Consider the following 17,195-nt stretch of genomic DNA (forward strand, 5'->3'; position numbering starts at 1 on the left):
TTCCAATGGGTATGGTCGTATGTACAAGAAGCCGGAGGTAAAGTTGGTTATACTGGCTTTGCTGGCAGAAGGTGTGTAAATAAAGTGAAGATAGGATTCGGGAACCAGTGTGTTTGTGTATCATCAATAAACACATGGGTCGAAGTAGCTTCGACAGTTTTGTCATATGGTCGCGCCATGTAGAATCCATAGAGAAGAAGAAAAACGAACCAAATAACACATCAGCAACTATCAATCGTCTGTCAAGGAATCGTTGCTGATAAAAGCAAAAGACGACCATCAACCTGGCCCTCTAGCCATCACCCCTTGGGTTTGTCAGGAGCATCCATAATCAAATCGAATTTCATAAACATTTGATCAAAGCTAGGATTTGAGCCCGAAATAGTACTTTGCCTGAAACTGGACAAGCACCACTCGTGACTATCAAGAAGTGTTCGATGCCCTTTCATCCTCATCACCCTTACCAAGCGTCAACAACAGCTGATGCACTGAAGTACACCGCGATCGAATAACACTACCGCATTACAAGCAGTGAACGTAGAGTAGGTAATACCTCCTGATGTAGAAGTAGAGCCACCACTCATTCTCTTGGGGCTTCTCCTCACTGCTGGCTATGATGGGGAATCTCGCGCTAAGCACGTTAGTCTCTCGGAACCGAAGCTGCAACATAGACGCAAGCCGGTCTGTGTAGCTACGTGTCAAGCCTCTCCACAGAAGTAGCGGGTAAGACTTAGCATGGCAATACGAGTAAGCTGATATTGACTTTGTAGACAACACCCGAAAACGTCCAGGTGCCGAGGGGCACTCGCAGCCAATGAGCCGCGCTTCCATGAGATAGCCAGGGCCCATTACTTGTTTCCAACCCGCTCCAACTAACACATACAAACCCAGCCGAACCAATATCGAACAACAAAGCTCCTCCGGGGCGGCGGATCTCTGTGCTGGCTGCTCGAACGGGCAGACAGAACCGATCTTAGCAAAGGTCGATCTCGAGGTCGCAAGTCGAACCCTACCCATGGACAGGATCCTCAGGAAGGGGTGGATATGTTTTGTGTCGCCATTGGTCCCAAATTCAAACCAGACCACCCGGGAGAAATAAAAGCTGCAATGGTCAAGTCTAATCAATAGCATCGATTGCATGATGTTTTCCGGCATAGAATACAAATCGTCCCCACCCCGAAAATGTCCATCGTCTCGTTCAACACCATCCTAGTGAGACCTTGAATCCAGTTCCAACATCTTGCTGCTGTGGACTCGCGAGATTGAAAATACCAAACAAGAAACCCCGTAATGCTCAAGAAGGGTATTGCCGATGCTCCACGAAAAATGCTGCCGCTGATACGGGTAGGCCTGGCTGCTGCAGAGAGGCCTAGTAGCCCTCCTTCACAATCAACAATGAAAGCAACCCCCCCTTAACTCACCAAATAATACACCAAAAGACACCGATTCCACAAGGCTTTATGGACCACTCAGATCCTAGCCTGTAATTTCAAGCATGCTCTCTGTCGTAAATGCGTAACGCTAACCTTGGCCTAGAAGCCTGGGCATGCTCTTTGTCGTAAATGCGTAACGCTCACCTTGGCCTAGAAGCCTGAACATGCTCTCTGTCGTAAATGCGTGCGCTAACCTCGGCCTAAAAGCCAAATATGCCCCTTATTGTAAATGCGTATACCAACGCTGGCCTAGAAGCCAAACATGCTCTTTGTCGTAAATGCGTATTGCCAACCATGGCTTAAGGTCCTGTTGTTGGTCATGACGAAGCATGAGTCGTAATACGCCGCCCTGTCGTCGTCCATGCCCGAGTTTGTCCCGGACAGCTCAACGCCGTATAAAAAAAAAAAAAAAAACCAGAAGGAAAAGGGGGGGGGGGGAGATAAATTTTTGTGAAATCAGATTCTCGTCGGCAATGATGATACGGCGCTTCGTTGTGTCCGACCATAGCGTTTGAGTGAGTATTGGGAGAATTTGCTGACAGTCTCGGGCCAGTAAAGAAGTGAGGTCAACGCCAGATAAAGTCCAACGCTTTCACCGGGCGTCCTGTGGCGTAGGAGATGATTCGTGTGTTTTCATACGCATCTTCAAAGTCGTCGTCGAGATTGTACTCGCGGTAGTACCATTGGTTTGTTCTCGGATCGAAAAAATCCCGTCGGTGTACCTCGGGGGTGTGTAGGCCAAGGTACGACATCCATTGGGTATGCTCTCGCAGAACAGCAGGGCTGCTGACATCCTCAGGGCCCAGGACCGTGTTGATAGGCTGAGAGATGGACTTTTGCCCGCGGGCGTCTCTGTCGTTAAACATGAGCATTAGCCGAGAGGATATTTCCTTGTCAACGGCACCGAGAGGCTGGCCATGCTCAATCCGGCTGCCCAGACCTGTCAGATATGACTTGTGCCCGTTCTTTCTTGGAGAATGCAGATGCGCCTATAGCAAAGTATGCATTAGATGCAGGGTTGGAGGAAGAGGGGACGCGAGTTCGTGATATACCTTCATCTCTCGTCGTGTATCCGTCAAAAACGCACAGTTGTCCATAATGCACCGGTAGATCTCTTTCAAATACCCCGGCTCGGCAACCGGCGGCGGACAGCAATGGGTTGTCGGCTGAGAGTCTGTGAACAAAGACACCGGCGGGCAAGATTGACATAGGCCTCGAACGCACGGCTCATTGCCGGGCCCTTCATGATCGAGGTAGTAGTGTAACTAGGCGGTTGGACGACTGTCAACTCGAAATCCGCCCCCGATATCTCATCACCACAACGTACCTCTGAGCAACCTGGCCGAGAGAAGCCCGGATCCTTCCGGGCATCCGGTGGGTTCGGCTGGTTCATGTAAGCAAGCTGCCGGGTTTGGCGGGCGATCGATCCCGTGCGCACGTACTATTCTCAGGTCGATCCTATCCCTTTGACTGACATCGCCCCGTATGACTTTGGCGGGCAATGGCATAGCGTTCCATCGCAGAGAGCACATGGAGCATACGTATTTTCGTGGCCAGCCAAAGTTGCCCTGCGCATCAGCTACGGCTTCTGACTCCTGCAAGCGCCACCCGAGTCCATTGCCGTACTCACGCCGGCTATGAGAGAAGCCGTAATAATCAACACTCCAACCGGTTTGGATTTGGTCTCCGTTAGTCACCGATCGGGAGCCTTCTATCCGAGATGGAAGATTGAATTCCTGAGGGGCCGGTCGGCCCACCACATTGCCGAGGTAAGCTCCGGTGTCGCCATCCACACGGACAAGAACATGACGAGGCTCGGACGGTGCGGCAGCGGAAAGGTCAAAGGGATTAATGATGCCGGCTGATCCACCCGACGCCGGCGTCGAAAATGTGCTGTCATTGGCATCTTGGCTGTGATTGTCGACGTCGGGGTTCGACTCCCTCGATACCGAGGCTACGGTCGAGGCGGACGAAGGCACCGAAACGACGTCTGGTGGTTTACTGTAGCGTGGAAGTCCGGTATTGTGGCGAGTGTTTTGCGAGGGTATCAAGGAAGCGGCCGGCTCATGGTCCTGGATCTGGACCTGGGCAGGTGAACGTGTAGGCCATTGTTGGCGTTGCATGAGAGACCCATGATGTGGCGAGGGAAAAGAATGAAAGGTGCTTCCCCCAAGAGAACTCTGATGCCCGACAAATCGATTAGAAATGGTCAGGCTCATGTTATGGGCCTCTTGTTTCTTGAACGACGGGGCGAAGGCAAGAAGCCGAATACACCAAGGTCTGCACTGTCCTCGATGTGTATCTGACAGCTTCGCGCGTTCTCAGCTGCGCTTGATGCTGCTTGTCACAGGCAACAGCAGGCGGGGAGAGATCACAAGCACAATAATAAGAGGCAGACGCAAGAAAATCGGTATGTAAGATAGGCGGAGAGATAGATCTCAGACAGTAGCACAGCGGGAGTGAATGAGAAAGAGATGTGGGAGATCGGGTTGAATGACCCCCCCCCCCCTGCCAGTCACGATCTGGGCCCCATAGGTATCCTCAGGGTACCTCCTGTTCATGGCAGCGAGTTTTTCCTTACTACTCGCCTGAATCAAAAAAAGAAGGGCAATGCGAGAATCCAGGGTGGCTGGCCCTAGTCTCAGAGTATCGCGAAGAAAAAGCAATGCGGGCACTCTGTCTCTCTGCCTCGTCGCGCGCTTTCGCTACGCAGACCGCACCATACTGCGCACGTTTGGCCCGCAAGGTGGGTGGTGGCTCTGGGGCAGCAGCAGCAGCAGTGGCGGCGGCGAAGGCCCAAATTTCTACAGGCGGGCAGCTTATGTGCAGATTTGACTCGGGTACGTATTCGTACGTACGACACATGATAGTGTGCAGTAGGTAATCTTGGGACTGGAGCCCAAGTGACCGGGGGGTCGGGGCCGGGACCAGGGAGGCCAGAGCCAGGACAGGGGGCTGTTGGGATCATGGCCCAGATCGAAATGGACGACGACCTCTGTGGCTATCGCATCCATGCCCAAAGGTGAGATAAAAGGCCGTATGCCATATGGCGTTGGCAGCCGTGCCGTGCTGTAGGTCATCATCGGGCGAGGCGAGGCCAGGCCAGATCAGGCGCGCCTCGTGGCCCCCAGGTTGGGTGCCATGCTCGAGGCCATCAAGCCGCCCCAACCTCACCCCCCTGTCGCGTGTTGTGCCGCTGCCACTCTGCAGTACAGTGCTGATGTGCTGTCATGCTTGTCACCCTTCCAAGGGCCCCAAAGAAACGCCTCCCCCGGTACGGACGTATGCAGAAGAGGAGGATGCAGATGAGTTGCAGATTCCCTGCGAGACTTGTCTCATCTATCACACCAACAACAACCCCTGCCTTTCGTGCTTCGGCGAGCGAGAGGTTGGATTGGTTCGGATGGGACCCTTCAGTACTGTTGACGTTTGTTTATTCTCTTGACAAAAAGTCCTATCCATACTGGGGCGATCCGCACACTAACCCGCAACTCTCCGATCGATAGGCGAACGAAATGTCGATAGTCGGCTGGCCCAGAAAATCTGTGGACGAGATCTGGGGAAGGCGAGCCAATAGGCGGTGTTTTAAGTGGCGTAGTGTGATGCATATGCCTCTCGTTGAGGCTTAGGGCGACTGTGGACTTTGCTTTTTCTGCCCCCCTCTCAACCTTACGGGCCCATTCTCGCTGGGAAATGGATCTACAATGATTCAAATCTCGCAAACCGTGTCAAGACAGACGCCGGAATGACCAGTGGAGATGGTCTGATGCGGCCGTCTTGGCCTCGCTTTCGTGGTTCGAATACGTGCTTGCCTGATCGTGTGTTGCAGCAGGGTATCTGTGCATTGTACTTGATGCCGGCCGTCGACTCCGCGCCAAGTTGCAGCTCCGCTGTCGTTGTACACCTTTGACATTTGATACCTGGCTGGCACCGGCGAGGAATCGAAGTATCTGCATGGCTAGTTGGCTTAAGCTCTAGGATTCTCGCCATCACGTGTGGGAGTGATCCTTTAGTTGGGTTATTCTCAGAGATGGATGGGTCGGGCATGTCTCGACTGGCTCTATCCCATTACCCAAAGCCGGCACTCGTTTAGATATGTTGCCAACGTCCCCTTGCAACTCAAGGAACCAAAATGTGACGGATGACGACCCGATCGACTGGGCTGAATGATGCGCTTGGGCCAAGGTGCCGCCGATATGCAAGCCTGATTTGCTGACTGGCGGACTGGTCGCCTGTCCGGTCTCTGGTATGCGGTTTCTGGTTGGCATCTGAAATGCGATGTGATGTCATGCTCTCCTTCATCCCTGGTCTTGCCTGGCGAGACAAGCCTAGCCCAGCTCAGTACGACTTGAGACCACGTCTCCGGCGCTGGCGCTGTCAGGACTCAAGTCTGATCCGTGTGAAGAATTTGCACATGCCTGCCACCCAAAGCTCAAGTTAGCCACGGTGAAGCCAGTAAGTAGAAGCCAAGCCCAGACGACGTGGAACTTGAAAAAGCAATATCCTGCAGCCGGCTCCCACGGAAATGCCACCCGACACACAATCGACAGCCATATGCCGCACCTCCAGCTCGAACCAGTATGGTATCCCAACTTAGGCCCTTGTTCATTCTATACCCTCCTGGTCAATCAGCGGTGTGTCGTGCGTGTTTCCTTAACGAAACGTGGACCACACAACGGGCGAGGGACTGGGAGTGCTGGCCCCATTTTGTACCCGGTCTGGTAGAGGAAACAGTCAAAGGGCCACAGCTCTAGTGGAAACCCAAGGGAGCGCCAACAGGGATGTTGATATATGTGCATGTAAATTTGATAATAGGGCCAATGGTGCTGAAGGCTGCCTATCCTTCTACCCTGCAATCACCGACTCTATTTGTGTTCCGCACTGTTGCAAGCAAGCCGCGACGTCCAACATGCCCGCCGGTTAGTGCTTTCATGTAAACTGTTGGCTGGATGTCAAGAATAGCAGCTCATCTCGCCGTGGATCTCGCAGTAGGTAGAAGCTTGGCTCCAGCCAGGGGATGCGAGGAAGTACAGTCCGATACCCGCTACCTGCAAACGTCCACGTTCAGCAGTATCACAGCCGCATCCCTTCTTCGCGGCGGTTAAGGCAAATGTCTTGGACCATGGGAGGAGGGCATGGCTGGCAAACCTCCTTGCCCCCGCCATGCCACAAATCTTAACTTCAGCCACGAAATAGCTGTCCGTAACCCACAACACACAGAGAACCCTCAGGGGTTACTGAACCATTCGGATGATTCGCGTCAAACCGGGTCTCCCTGGGTACCTTGCACGCCTGCAAGAGGGCGGAAAGTCGATGACGGATTGGCTTGGCTACTAACCAACGCCAACGAGCCTCATGTCAAGGCCAATCATGCTCCATTCCCCAGCATTCCGCCGGGGGCAGGCTGCGACTTGGCACCGAACGGTTCTTGGGGCTGACGCACACTTGTTGACCAAACATGTATCTCAACTTGGTCAGACAATCTGGTTGGTCGCATGAGAAAAGAAACCCCGCCTCCCTTATCCGTTGTCTTTGTGCAGTTGCAAGATGTAGATTGTTGGCGGCCTGAGGCGGTCTGGCAATAATCTTGGCGACATAATCCGAATCCCCGTGTGTAGCAGATCCTGTTGGGAGGCTATGCAGGCACCAGAGCAAACAGCGATTATCCAGTGGCCCATCTGCTAATTATACGGTGCACTGGATATACAGGCCATGCTCAAGCACTCGTGCTGAAGTAGTAGTTCTCCCACAAGTACTCGTAATCCTCCAGGATACCGCCGATGAGTCCGGGTACTCTTGATCGCACGCCGCCAACAACGCCCTTCATGATGTTTTCATAGAAGGCTCCCCGCATGGTCCACCATCCCATTGCCCAGCCTCTCTTGCTCCATTCGTCCCGTTCAAGCGGTGTGGTCCTGAAGCTCCGGTCCCTGAGTTGACGTGCAGCGTATTCGACGCTAAGACCAACGAGCCACGGTGTCCACGCTTTCTTATTCTTGCTTTTCGAGAGAGCAACGGCGTACACCAGTGGTGCCAGGATGTGGAGTATTTCCGCCGCTTGGGCGCTCCCCTGTAGTTGGTTGAGCAGCTTGGCTGCTGGTTTGATATCCTCCGCTGTTAGGACCTTGCCTAAGAGGTAACCGCTGATGTCACCCGCGTTGGGTAGCGAGGGAAGACTCATGCCAGTCCTAGGCATCACCCAATCCTTCTCATGGGGCTTTGGGGCCTCATCGTCTGCCCCCGATGTATCGCCATTGGTGGGCTCACCAAGCATCTCCTTCAAGGCGCCGTCGTCGTCGGCATCGGACTGTTCAGGAATAGGTTCGCGCTCGGGGAGGACGGGAGAGACAAGTGGGCGTGAACGCGTCACACGAAGCAGTAGCAGGCGGCAGATGGCTTTGATGGCCTCCAAAAGCACGACAACGCGCCATCGACTGCGCCCACCCCCTCGTCTCTTGGCAGCCATCTCGCAAAGAAGCTGTGTATAGGAAACCATTTGCAGCAGCATGGCGATGCGCCGGTACATGGGGCTGCTCTGAGTCCAGTATTTGGTATATCGACTGTGAGGTGATGGCAATCGCGCCATGGGAATGCGCGAGAGCGCGCGCAGGAGTAGGGTATCATGATAAAGAGAAAGAAGTTGAACGCTCGAATGTACTGTTTCGGATGCGATCTCAGCATCGCGGAAACGGCCTGTAGCGATATGATTAGATGGGGGAGGATGACGATGGGTGGTGTTGTTGTGTTGGCTTACCAGGGATGATGTAGGTTAGGGACCTGAGAGCCGACTCTATTTGAGAGACCTGGCTAGCATTCTTGGTAATAAAATCGTCGTACATCTGAAGCCATTGTGGCGGCAGCGAAAGAACAGTGCGGATGGTGGACGGCTGATGTGAGAGTCGGGGTTTATTTGGGATATCGGCGGAAGTCGACATTGCGGGTGTTTTACAGCATTAAAACGCAAGCGGCAGACGCGCGGGAGGATGGAGCCGAAGATAAACAGAGGGAATGACGGAAGGCGAAGATACTGGCTGCAACGAAGGACAACGAAGGAAAGGAACCCGCAAGGAGGGTGTGTGTGTGTGTGTGCGTGTGTATGAATGACGCCGACGTGATGCAGACGAAGAAGTGCGGATTAGGTATTGAACTACGACCGCTCTAGTATGGCTCAGGTAAGGTAGGCAGGCGCAGGTGCAGGTGCTTCGGGCGGCGCATCGCGACGTGGACGGGCTGGGGGGAGGGGGTTACTACTTACTACTGGACTGTCCAAGCCGAGGCTGCCCGCCATCTTTTTGCCGGGCACCTAATTAGTCTGGCATGAGCTAACAAAGTACGCCACCACCCGTTATCCAATGCCTTGGGCCAATGAGATTACGTTACATGCCTCGGTATGGGAAATCCCTGCGGGGGCTATCCTATCATTTGCTTAGTTGCACACGGGCAATCAATCTCGAGATATCACCCTTTTATTGACACTGTATTTTGAGCGAACTCATAAAAAAGCCTGTGGCTGCTTAAAAGACACATGGTATGATTGCGCATACGCGAAGTGCTTGGACCGAGTGAAGTTGGTACAAGCCAATCCAAGCTACCTTACGACAGAGGTGTTACTGCAATTGGGAGCTGGGACTGGTCTCTGTTTCCTCGCCCATCTGCGCATATATTCGTCAGGTTTAGTGCCTTCTCAGCTTGTCATATGCTGACCCAAAACTTTCGCGGAAGAGCCTGCTGACTGCTGACTGAGACTACATCGACAACAACCACAGCAACGAAGCGGTTGATGGTGATGATGATGTGGGATAACGGCACCGCCAATTCCAAGGCAGCGAGATTATGAGACTGTCTCCATCTCTCCGGGAAAGGAGTCGTGTTAAGACTCCTATGTATGGGCAAAATGAGATCCTGCCGTTTGTTCCCGAATCCCGCTCGGATTAATAGAGATGTCCTCGAACTGCCAAACAATGGCCACATGATGTATCACTCAGCATGTTTGAACCGTGACTAGGGAATCCTCTCAAAACCAGCCTCCTCGAGTTCACGTCCGGTGGGGAGCATCGGCCGCCCCTGCATCGGGAAAGGCCAGAAAAGAGGGTTCTCCAGGATCTTGGCCGTCCGCGCAGCCGACGGGGTTCCCGCCTCGGTCCCCTTGGTACCCATTGCCATCGCCATCGCCGGGTTCGATGCCCCGGCCCCGTTGATACCACCGCCCCAGGCGCAAATAAAATCATCCTCGATGACATTTGGTGCGAAGAAGTTGAGACTACTCGTATATGGCCTGACAAGATGCGCAAATTCGGCGTCCGACGTCGGTGTTTCACCCATGTCAACGTCAATATTCCACTTTTTTGCAAGGTACCGAAGAATGTTAAGCGCCTGCTCCGCAAAATGGTGACACGGCGCCATTTCCTCCAAATCTCTGATGCCTTGCTTGATTGCATCCACAACGCGGGGAGGATGCAACGTTTGGCCGGGCGGCTCGGTGTTTGGCTGAGCTAGGCCATCGAGGCCCTTTTGTGACGGCGAGAAGGATGCACCAATGGCCAGATGCATGATGGCTGAGGTAAGGACGAAGTAGGGAACGAAAGACGGTGTCCTGCGTAGGGTGTAAAGTTGCGAATAAGAGCGCAGAAGGCCCTGGATGGCATCTGCCGCTTGTCCACATACGTCTCGGGGTAAGAGCTTCGAACCAATGATTCTCAGCTTTATGAGTGGCCGGAAGAGAAGCAGAATCGCAAAATGATAGTACATGCTGTCACAGATCCTATCAGTTTTATACCATCCATCGTTTTTTTGGAGGTGTACTCACTGAGCGAAGAGCACTGCCGGCGTAAAGTTGTGCCCCAGCCTGAGTACTTCGGGTATTCGATCGTACCAGTTGAGGTATTGGGTGTAAATGTCGAGAAGATCGCGGCTGGTCAATGGCCGCCCTGGCGAGTGAAGGATGTAGAGGCTCTGGTGCACAAGCTCACTCAACTCACAAAAGCAGGTATACACGGACCGGACGTTGGATGGCTGTTCGGCTGAGCGTTGTAGTGGGGCGCCTGTCGCGATTTCTGAGCCTTTTGCGTTTGAATAGTCTGGTGTGTTGTATAGGTTGAGTGGAAGCTTACCATCGTCAGTGTAAGGGATCCATAAAGATGCCTCGATGTCATCAATGATAGCAGGCTTCGGCGGCAGGTGAGGAAAACAAGAGCACTGCGGGAGCGAGCCGGTTGCCAGAGACCATGCGCTAATCGAAAATCAGCTCATGAATCAAACATCCGAGTATTGGAAAAGGAATCTCACTGATCGAGAGCAAATGCACCCCAGAAAGTAGCAGCCTGAACCGCAAACTCGTCGTCGTCTCCATCCTCTTCCAGCTGGTGCAGACCCATCTCAATGGCCAGGCGAATGCTCTGCCCAGCATAGTACCAACTTTCCGAATCTCGGCCGCAGCTGGCCTCTCGGATGGACATGATTCCCAAAGCTTGGATAGTCGTCAGGTTATGGTGGTTTTCCTCGAGATAGAACAGACGCTGAGCCTCTTTGAAGAAGTGATCGCCCGAAGTGTACGGGTCGCTGGGGTTTGCTCGTGTGCTAGACTTGCTAGAGAAACGGCATCCCAAGGCCAATAGTGCATTGACCAGAATCGGAGAGCAGTATCGATGGACGCCGTTTTGGAAATCTTTGAGGAAGTGCTCTTTACTCAGAGATGCAAACGTCGGGTACTCCCAGCAGAAGTACAAAGCAAGCAAGTGCTGCACAAGAGAACCGTCTTCGGTTATGTTGGTCCAGTCTTCCGGGGGAAGCTTCATGTCAGGCAAGTCGAGAGGTGCGAGAACCTGATCAAGACCCTGGTATTTTGAACCTGCTTCGGATGTTTCCGTGTTACTGGTAGACTCAGGCCAGGTATCAAACAGCCCTTGTGGAGGCCTGTTGGTATCTGCACTCCAGTTCATCAGGTCAGGGTGCGAGTTACTCCTCGTGCTCTGGCTATGCGACGAGGGGTGCCATGGGCTGTTGGGGTCGATATCTTGACGCAAGGCAGACTGCCCTGTGATGGGGCTCATGGTTACAGACCCAGGACCTCCAAGATTTCTCGTTCGAATGGGCGCTGGTGTTGGTCCTGGAAACCCCTGGCGGGTCCCTGGGCCGGCACTCGCTTCGGCGAGTTGCTCGATCGGGCGACTGATAGAGCTTCTCGAGCCACCGCCCGAGGGAAGGGTACCGCCTAGCCATTCTGAGACCGATTCGAGGGATTGACCATTGCGCAGCCGGTGTAACACATCCTCCCACATGTCGGAGCGAACAAGGGCAGCGATAACTTGGTCGCTAGACCGCTGGCGTTGGCGAAGTTGGTCTATTTCGCTTCGAAGGTGCTCCTTGGATTGACGGACTGGAACCTCGTAGACGCATTCTATATCTCTTTGGGCCTTGCAGCGACCGCACGGCCTGTGCCCGTCGCACTAGAAGTGAACATGTCAGTATGGGTACCGAACGAGACGGATGGGCCTAGAATGCGCGGGATCCCGCGAAGACATACCTTGGCCCGCTTCTTGCGACACTCGGTACAGGCATTGGGCGTAACCACGCCTAAGCCCCTTCTTCTCTTGGACAATTGACCGGGGCCAGAGCTGCCGGACGGGGTGGGCGCAGAGTTGGCCGAGGGCGCTGGAGCGGAAACAGAATCCAGGGCAGGCGCAGATGCAGGAGGTGCTCCTGCGGAGGAGACAGTGCCGGCACCGGTCTGAGCCTGCTGTTGGCTGCCGGATGTCTCCTCCTCCATGTCGGCGGTACTTGCGCGCTTCAGGTTGACTGACAGAGGCCTCAAGCCGAGTCAACAAAAGAAACTCGACTTTCAAGGCTTTGTGTGGGAATTGACATAGTGAGGCCGTTCAAAGGCAGGCGCTGGACGACATGAACCTGGGAGAAGAATACGAAGGCCCGGTTCGAAGTAGGTGTTGCGGCAGCACCGAACAACGGCGTTCAGCGACCAGATGGTTCGGGTTCGCGGGAGGCAGAGGGTCGACTGGCGCGAGTAACGAAGGTACGCGGAGGGGTCGATGGCACAGTGGGTAACTTGGCCGCCACTGGTCGTTGGTGTCGCAGTTCCAGCCGCAGGAACGAGCAGATGCCGAAGGACGGACTGCGGGAGATGAAGCGCCCAGTTTGTAGTCCAATGTTGGAGCACTGTGGGATGAGGGTATTAAGTGGTGGGTTGGGTTTGCTGCGCGCGCGCGCGTGTGTGCCAATGCCAGTGCCAGTGCCTGTGTGCGAGGCGCAAGCTCTAGAGAGCCGACAGACCAGAGAGGGCGTGGTGGTGGAAGGAGGAGAGGATGGGACGCGAACGTGACGAGAAGAAGTGCGATGGAAAATACGGGAAGGGATGACAGTGCAGCGGCCGGGTCAGGCCCTCTAGGCAGGATAGAGACGAGAGACGACTGGGAGGCACAGACACACGACCCGATACGTAATTACAGGGCAGCTCCTTCCCCAGATTCCAGAGCTTCGAGCCGTGCAAGGTCCAGCTGCTGCGGTTATCTTCCTTGGACAGGGGTGGAGGTGAAACCTTTTTTTCTTGTAATGCAGGTGAGGCACATCGGGCAAGGCAAGTGATGTGCTGAGATGGTATTTCATCAAAGGTAGGGAAAGTATGCGTGCCAAGGTAGGTAGGTACCTTGGGGGAGTTGGAGTGGGAGCCACAGCTTCGTGTTGGTGCTTCATGGAGAGATGCCACCTCGTCCCATGGCCCACGGTCACGCTTGATTGCTGTTGCCTGACATGTCAAGGTACGACGACTTGACTCTCAAGTTGGTAGTCTTTCGAGGCAAAGCACACTTTATGGGAAAGAGGACCCTGAACCTCCTATCAAAACAACAAGGCGATATACATTACAGGACTACATTATACTCGAGATACCCTTACTTACCTACCTGTACCTAGGTACGTCGATTCATTGGTTGGGTTTGAGGTATTCCCGCCGCCTTCTCTGCCACATGCCCGAGCGCAACCAAGTACCTTTCTGTAAGAGTGGTAACGCAGCTGGGCGCCTTGCCTCACTTTGCCTTACATACGGGCAGGTACGTACGATGTAGCTTGCTGTGGGGCTTCTGCCCATGCCGGCGTGCCAGCCAACTGGGTCCTTCGACCAAGGGAAGGGATCGCGACACCCAATTCAGCACAAACGACCTTCTTTCCCTTTACTGCTGCTAATAGATATAGCCTGTACTTCTTTGACTGTGTCTAGGCCCGGCAGTTGCGCCCTGCCCCGAAAGCCGCAGGGAGGGCATCTCTCGCCCAGCTCATCCTATTGCATCGGCAACAGCACGTCGAATACCTTGGCTGGTGCGATATTATTTGAGGCGACAAGATTGAGAGCACCACCATGGAGGCTTCTGTCCGCTATACCCGTACCTTGTTCTCCCGCTGGATGTTTTCCTCCGCTGGCCCCGTCTTTGCATTTTTTTCCCTGGAGTATTCTTATGGGCATTGAGCATGACGCCTGTCATGGAACCCTGGCCAGTGGTGCTTGATCGCAGGGATTTCCTTGCCCACCTAAGCAGAGGTACTTGAGATGATTGCCGTATTGGAGCACTGATACAACGTACCGGGGGTTGTATCGTGATTCTCCCGAGGCTGGTGACGCTGAGGAATTAGGTCTTAGGCCCCCGCGCCTACAGTCTTGGGCCAATCAAGTCCGTAAGTCTCCAATTGTCCCGATATTCGAGGCAACGCTTTTCAAACTTTTGCTCCGGCCTCTCAAGTCTACGCGTTCAGGGAGCATATACTTCCTTGCCTCCCTCAGGTACACCCCGGCTTCATATTGGTTGAACCAAGTCCAAGAACCAAGCCCACGTCGATATTGTTTCGCAAACCCCAAGGCTGCTCGGTAAGCCATTCATTCAGCGTTAGCTCGCTTTTGGTGGCCGAAAAAAAAAGGCTCAAAATCCTAGACATGTTCCAGCAGTGTCTTGCCAGACTGGGTTCCAGAAACTACTATCGAGGATACACACACAACAACTGGGAGAACCACCAATCGTATGCCAGGGGCGGAACCTACTCCGTGAGTTGCCCCCTTACAGTGGCTAGTACTATCGTGGATTCGATAGGAGCCACTGTGAGATTCTTCCCAGACTCAAATAAATCCTTGGAGTGGATAGTATGTCAACCTCTTCAAAATCATGAGTTTTCGATGGCCGCGACTCGGTAAGCCTTAACTCAGCTTCCCTTCAGAGGCGGGTCGCCACAGGGCCGATTTCTCCATCCACAATCGATGAGACGTGACGTCAACGAGTGGAAGCAGCCAAAGCCAGTGAAATCTGTGTGATGACTAAGCAACACCCCAGCAGATATGGCGTCGGCAAGCAGCAGAAGCTATAGGTGGACCTGGGACCAAAAACAACCTACATCAGCGGTGAAAAGGCCAATCGACCAATCCGCAATCAGTCGTGACAGCTCGCCAGCTCACCTGAAAACGCCGGCTGAGGGAGCTGGCAAAGTTAGATGGGTAGGTAGCTAGGCGCACCATTGGCAGATGAACTTTTCGTTTTTGTGAGCCGTTGGCAGTTGCCAAATTCGGCTGGGCTCAGTAGTAACCGACAAATTCTGTTCCCTGACCCGTCCATGGATGCAGCGTAAGCTGACCAGCTCCGTCCAAGTTTCCAGATGACGCCGCATCAACCCCAAAACCTTGTCCCTGACATGTTTACACTATACAATCAACACTCACAACTCCGATACCATGCATTGTGTACGACCAATTCCCTGATTCGCACCCCATAACTTCTCCAAGAGGCGGGATGCTATTATCGTTTAGTAACCCTTGACAGGGCTGAGACCTCCATACTTGATCGGGCTCCGCAATCGGTCCCGATCACTTTTGCTTGGGCTGCGACGTCCAGAAGGCGTCCGGGGTGGCATTAGCGACTTGAGCTTCGGCGGTGACGCGCCGTCTGTATCCGTATCGTCGTTATCGTACTGGAGGTGCCGGCGGTGCGATGGTGTTTGGATCGGAACCCACATATAAGCCTGTGAAGGCTCCGGGATTATAGATGGCTCTGGGGCGGCCCCAGACGCGGCACGATGCGACGGCGCCGGGCGGTTTGCGCTGGCTGTATTGGCCAGGCGGCCGAGCGTGAGGTTGTTGGCGACGATACACAGAAATAGGATGCCAAAGAAGAATACCTGAATGCCGGTGTTAGCATACTAGGTAACGAGCCAATATAGCAAATGGAAGCAGCTTACCCATGCCTTGACTTGCATAGCGCCGGCGAATTCGTTGAGAATCTCAGCAATCTGCTTGACCGTGACTCGGACTCTCATGATAGCAGACGGATCTTGAATCATGCACTCGTACCACTCATCGCACATGGCCTTCAATGCAGGCCGGTCCTTTTTAGAGCATTCGTTCAGTTGGTACTCTGATCGACACTCGGCCATTCTGCTTTCGATCTCCAGGCGAGCCGCCTCGTTGGCAGTCCGAATATCTGAGCGGACAGTATCCAAAATAGACCAACAGAAAAATACGAAGGCAGACACGATGATGCAGTTGACAAGAAGCTGGATCCAGCGATATAGGTTTTCGGGCGCATTCGGATGCTCCTCCAAAGTGTGGAAAAGGTTGCTGACCCAGCTGCGACCATTCTTCTTCTTGCTTCCCTTGCCGCGGGCAGACGTTGAGCGAGATCCATCGCCTGCTGAGTCGTATTCAGAATCACCCCAATCCTGTGAGCCGTGGTATCGTACGCTTCCGACATCTCTGTCCAGATTGTGTCGCTTCCGCTTCCTTATGGCGGGGTACTCCCGTCCGCCTCTGGGGATCTCGCCTTTTCCTGGAGCATGGCGCTTCGACGACTGAAGGCCGGCTTTTCCATAGCGGAAACTCTTGTCAACTTTGGAAGGAGTCATGGCGCCCATGTTCATGTCTTCGAACCTATCGACGTCGGGGGTGTCGTCCGGGAACTCTGAGTTTTCCGTCAAGGCGGGGCTGCTCTCTGCGCCAGAAGCTTCCGAGAAAGCCGTCTCGTCGAAGGGTTTGCGTGGCGTAGTGAAGGCCGGGTTTCGAAACGGCGGTGCCGTGTTGCTGCTCTGTATTCTTGGGGAGAAGAGTGACGTCTGGGGCAGGGCCGTAAGCGGCTTGGAGGGGCTGTTCGCGAAGAGATTCGGCTTGGAGGGGCTAGCGAATGGGTTTGGTTTGGAGCTTGCAAATTTGTTGGGTGATTTGAAGACTGCAATGACGTGGAAGGATCAGTATGATATTCCATAGTATATACCGGACGGTTGGCGACGGCAATGTGTTCAATACACGAGTGGTTATGACGAACTCACTGTTCTTAGTGTTGCTTTTCGCAACGTGTGAAAAGGGACTTGTCGCATCCAGGGGACCATGATCTTGGTATTCCCATTCCATGGGACTTTCGTATGTCCGGCGATCCATTGTAGAGCTTGCTGCATGCACAGCTTGAGAAGACAAAGTACAGTGATGTTGTGGTGGGAAGTGCGCAATGGCTCTGGTGACGGTTGATCCCTGGGGGTGGCGGCCGACGGGACAAAATATTCTAGGCGCTGTCAAAGAACGAACGACAACTCACAGAAGGAAAGTAAACAAACCGTGCCTGAGGCAACGGAACCTCCCGCTGGTCTGCTCTTGCTTGGTGGTGTGGCACGGATGAGTGGTCCCGGCTCACTGGACTGGGTACTTGCAATTGGGGACCGGAGGTATAGAATTAGGCACGCTCTGCGCAACCTTTTAGTGAGTGTTTCTTAGAATGGACACTGGAAACA

The 17,195-nt window shown here is 53.8% G+C and overlaps 4 protein-coding genes across 4 annotated transcripts; all 4 read right to left on the reverse strand.

Moving 5' to 3' along the window:
* Positions 1–1,999: 1,999 nt before the first annotated feature.
* On the reverse strand, positions 2,000–3,652 carry EsH8_III_000965 (uncharacterized protein; the record flags this gene model as incomplete). The annotated part of the gene is made up of 4 exons (XM_083262690.1): positions 2,000–2,422; positions 2,486–2,698; positions 2,761–2,817; positions 2,876–3,652. 4 exons carry the CDS (start codon positions 3,650–3,652, stop codon positions 2,000–2,002), a joined length of 1,470 nt encoding a protein of 489 aa, XP_083123177.1.
* A 3,497-nt stretch (positions 3,653–7,149) lies between these two features.
* EsH8_III_000966 (peroxisome membrane protein) lies at positions 7,150–8,368 on the reverse strand (the record flags this gene model as incomplete). The annotated part of the gene is made up of 2 exons (XM_083262691.1): positions 7,150–8,126; positions 8,188–8,368. The coding sequence occupies 2 exons, from the start codon at positions 8,366–8,368 to the stop codon at positions 7,150–7,152; spliced, it is 1,158 nt and encodes a 385-aa protein (XP_083123178.1).
* Positions 8,369–9,434: 1,066 nt separating this feature from the next.
* Positions 9,435–12,198, reverse strand: EsH8_III_000967 (transcription factor domain-containing protein; the record flags this gene model as incomplete). Its single annotated transcript, XM_083262692.1, has 5 exons — positions 9,435–10,182; positions 10,240–10,474; positions 10,544–10,662; positions 10,719–11,878; positions 11,956–12,198. 5 exons carry the CDS (start codon positions 12,196–12,198, stop codon positions 9,435–9,437), a joined length of 2,505 nt encoding a protein of 834 aa, XP_083123179.1.
* A 3,026-nt stretch (positions 12,199–15,224) lies between these two features.
* Positions 15,225–16,848, reverse strand: EsH8_III_000968 (Di-sulfide bridge nucleocytoplasmic transport domain-containing protein; the record flags this gene model as incomplete). The annotated part of the gene is made up of 3 exons (XM_083262693.1): positions 15,225–15,596; positions 15,657–16,639; positions 16,740–16,848. The coding sequence occupies 3 exons, from the start codon at positions 16,846–16,848 to the stop codon at positions 15,225–15,227; spliced, it is 1,464 nt and encodes a 487-aa protein (XP_083123180.1).
* Between the last annotated feature and the right edge of the window lie 347 nt (positions 16,849–17,195).

Source organism: Colletotrichum jinshuiense, chromosome 3 (genome assembly GCF_051148585.1).
Source record: "Colletotrichum jinshuiense chromosome 3, complete sequence".
NCBI classification, from domain to species: Eukaryota; Fungi; Ascomycota; class Sordariomycetes; order Glomerellales; family Glomerellaceae; genus Colletotrichum; species Colletotrichum jinshuiense.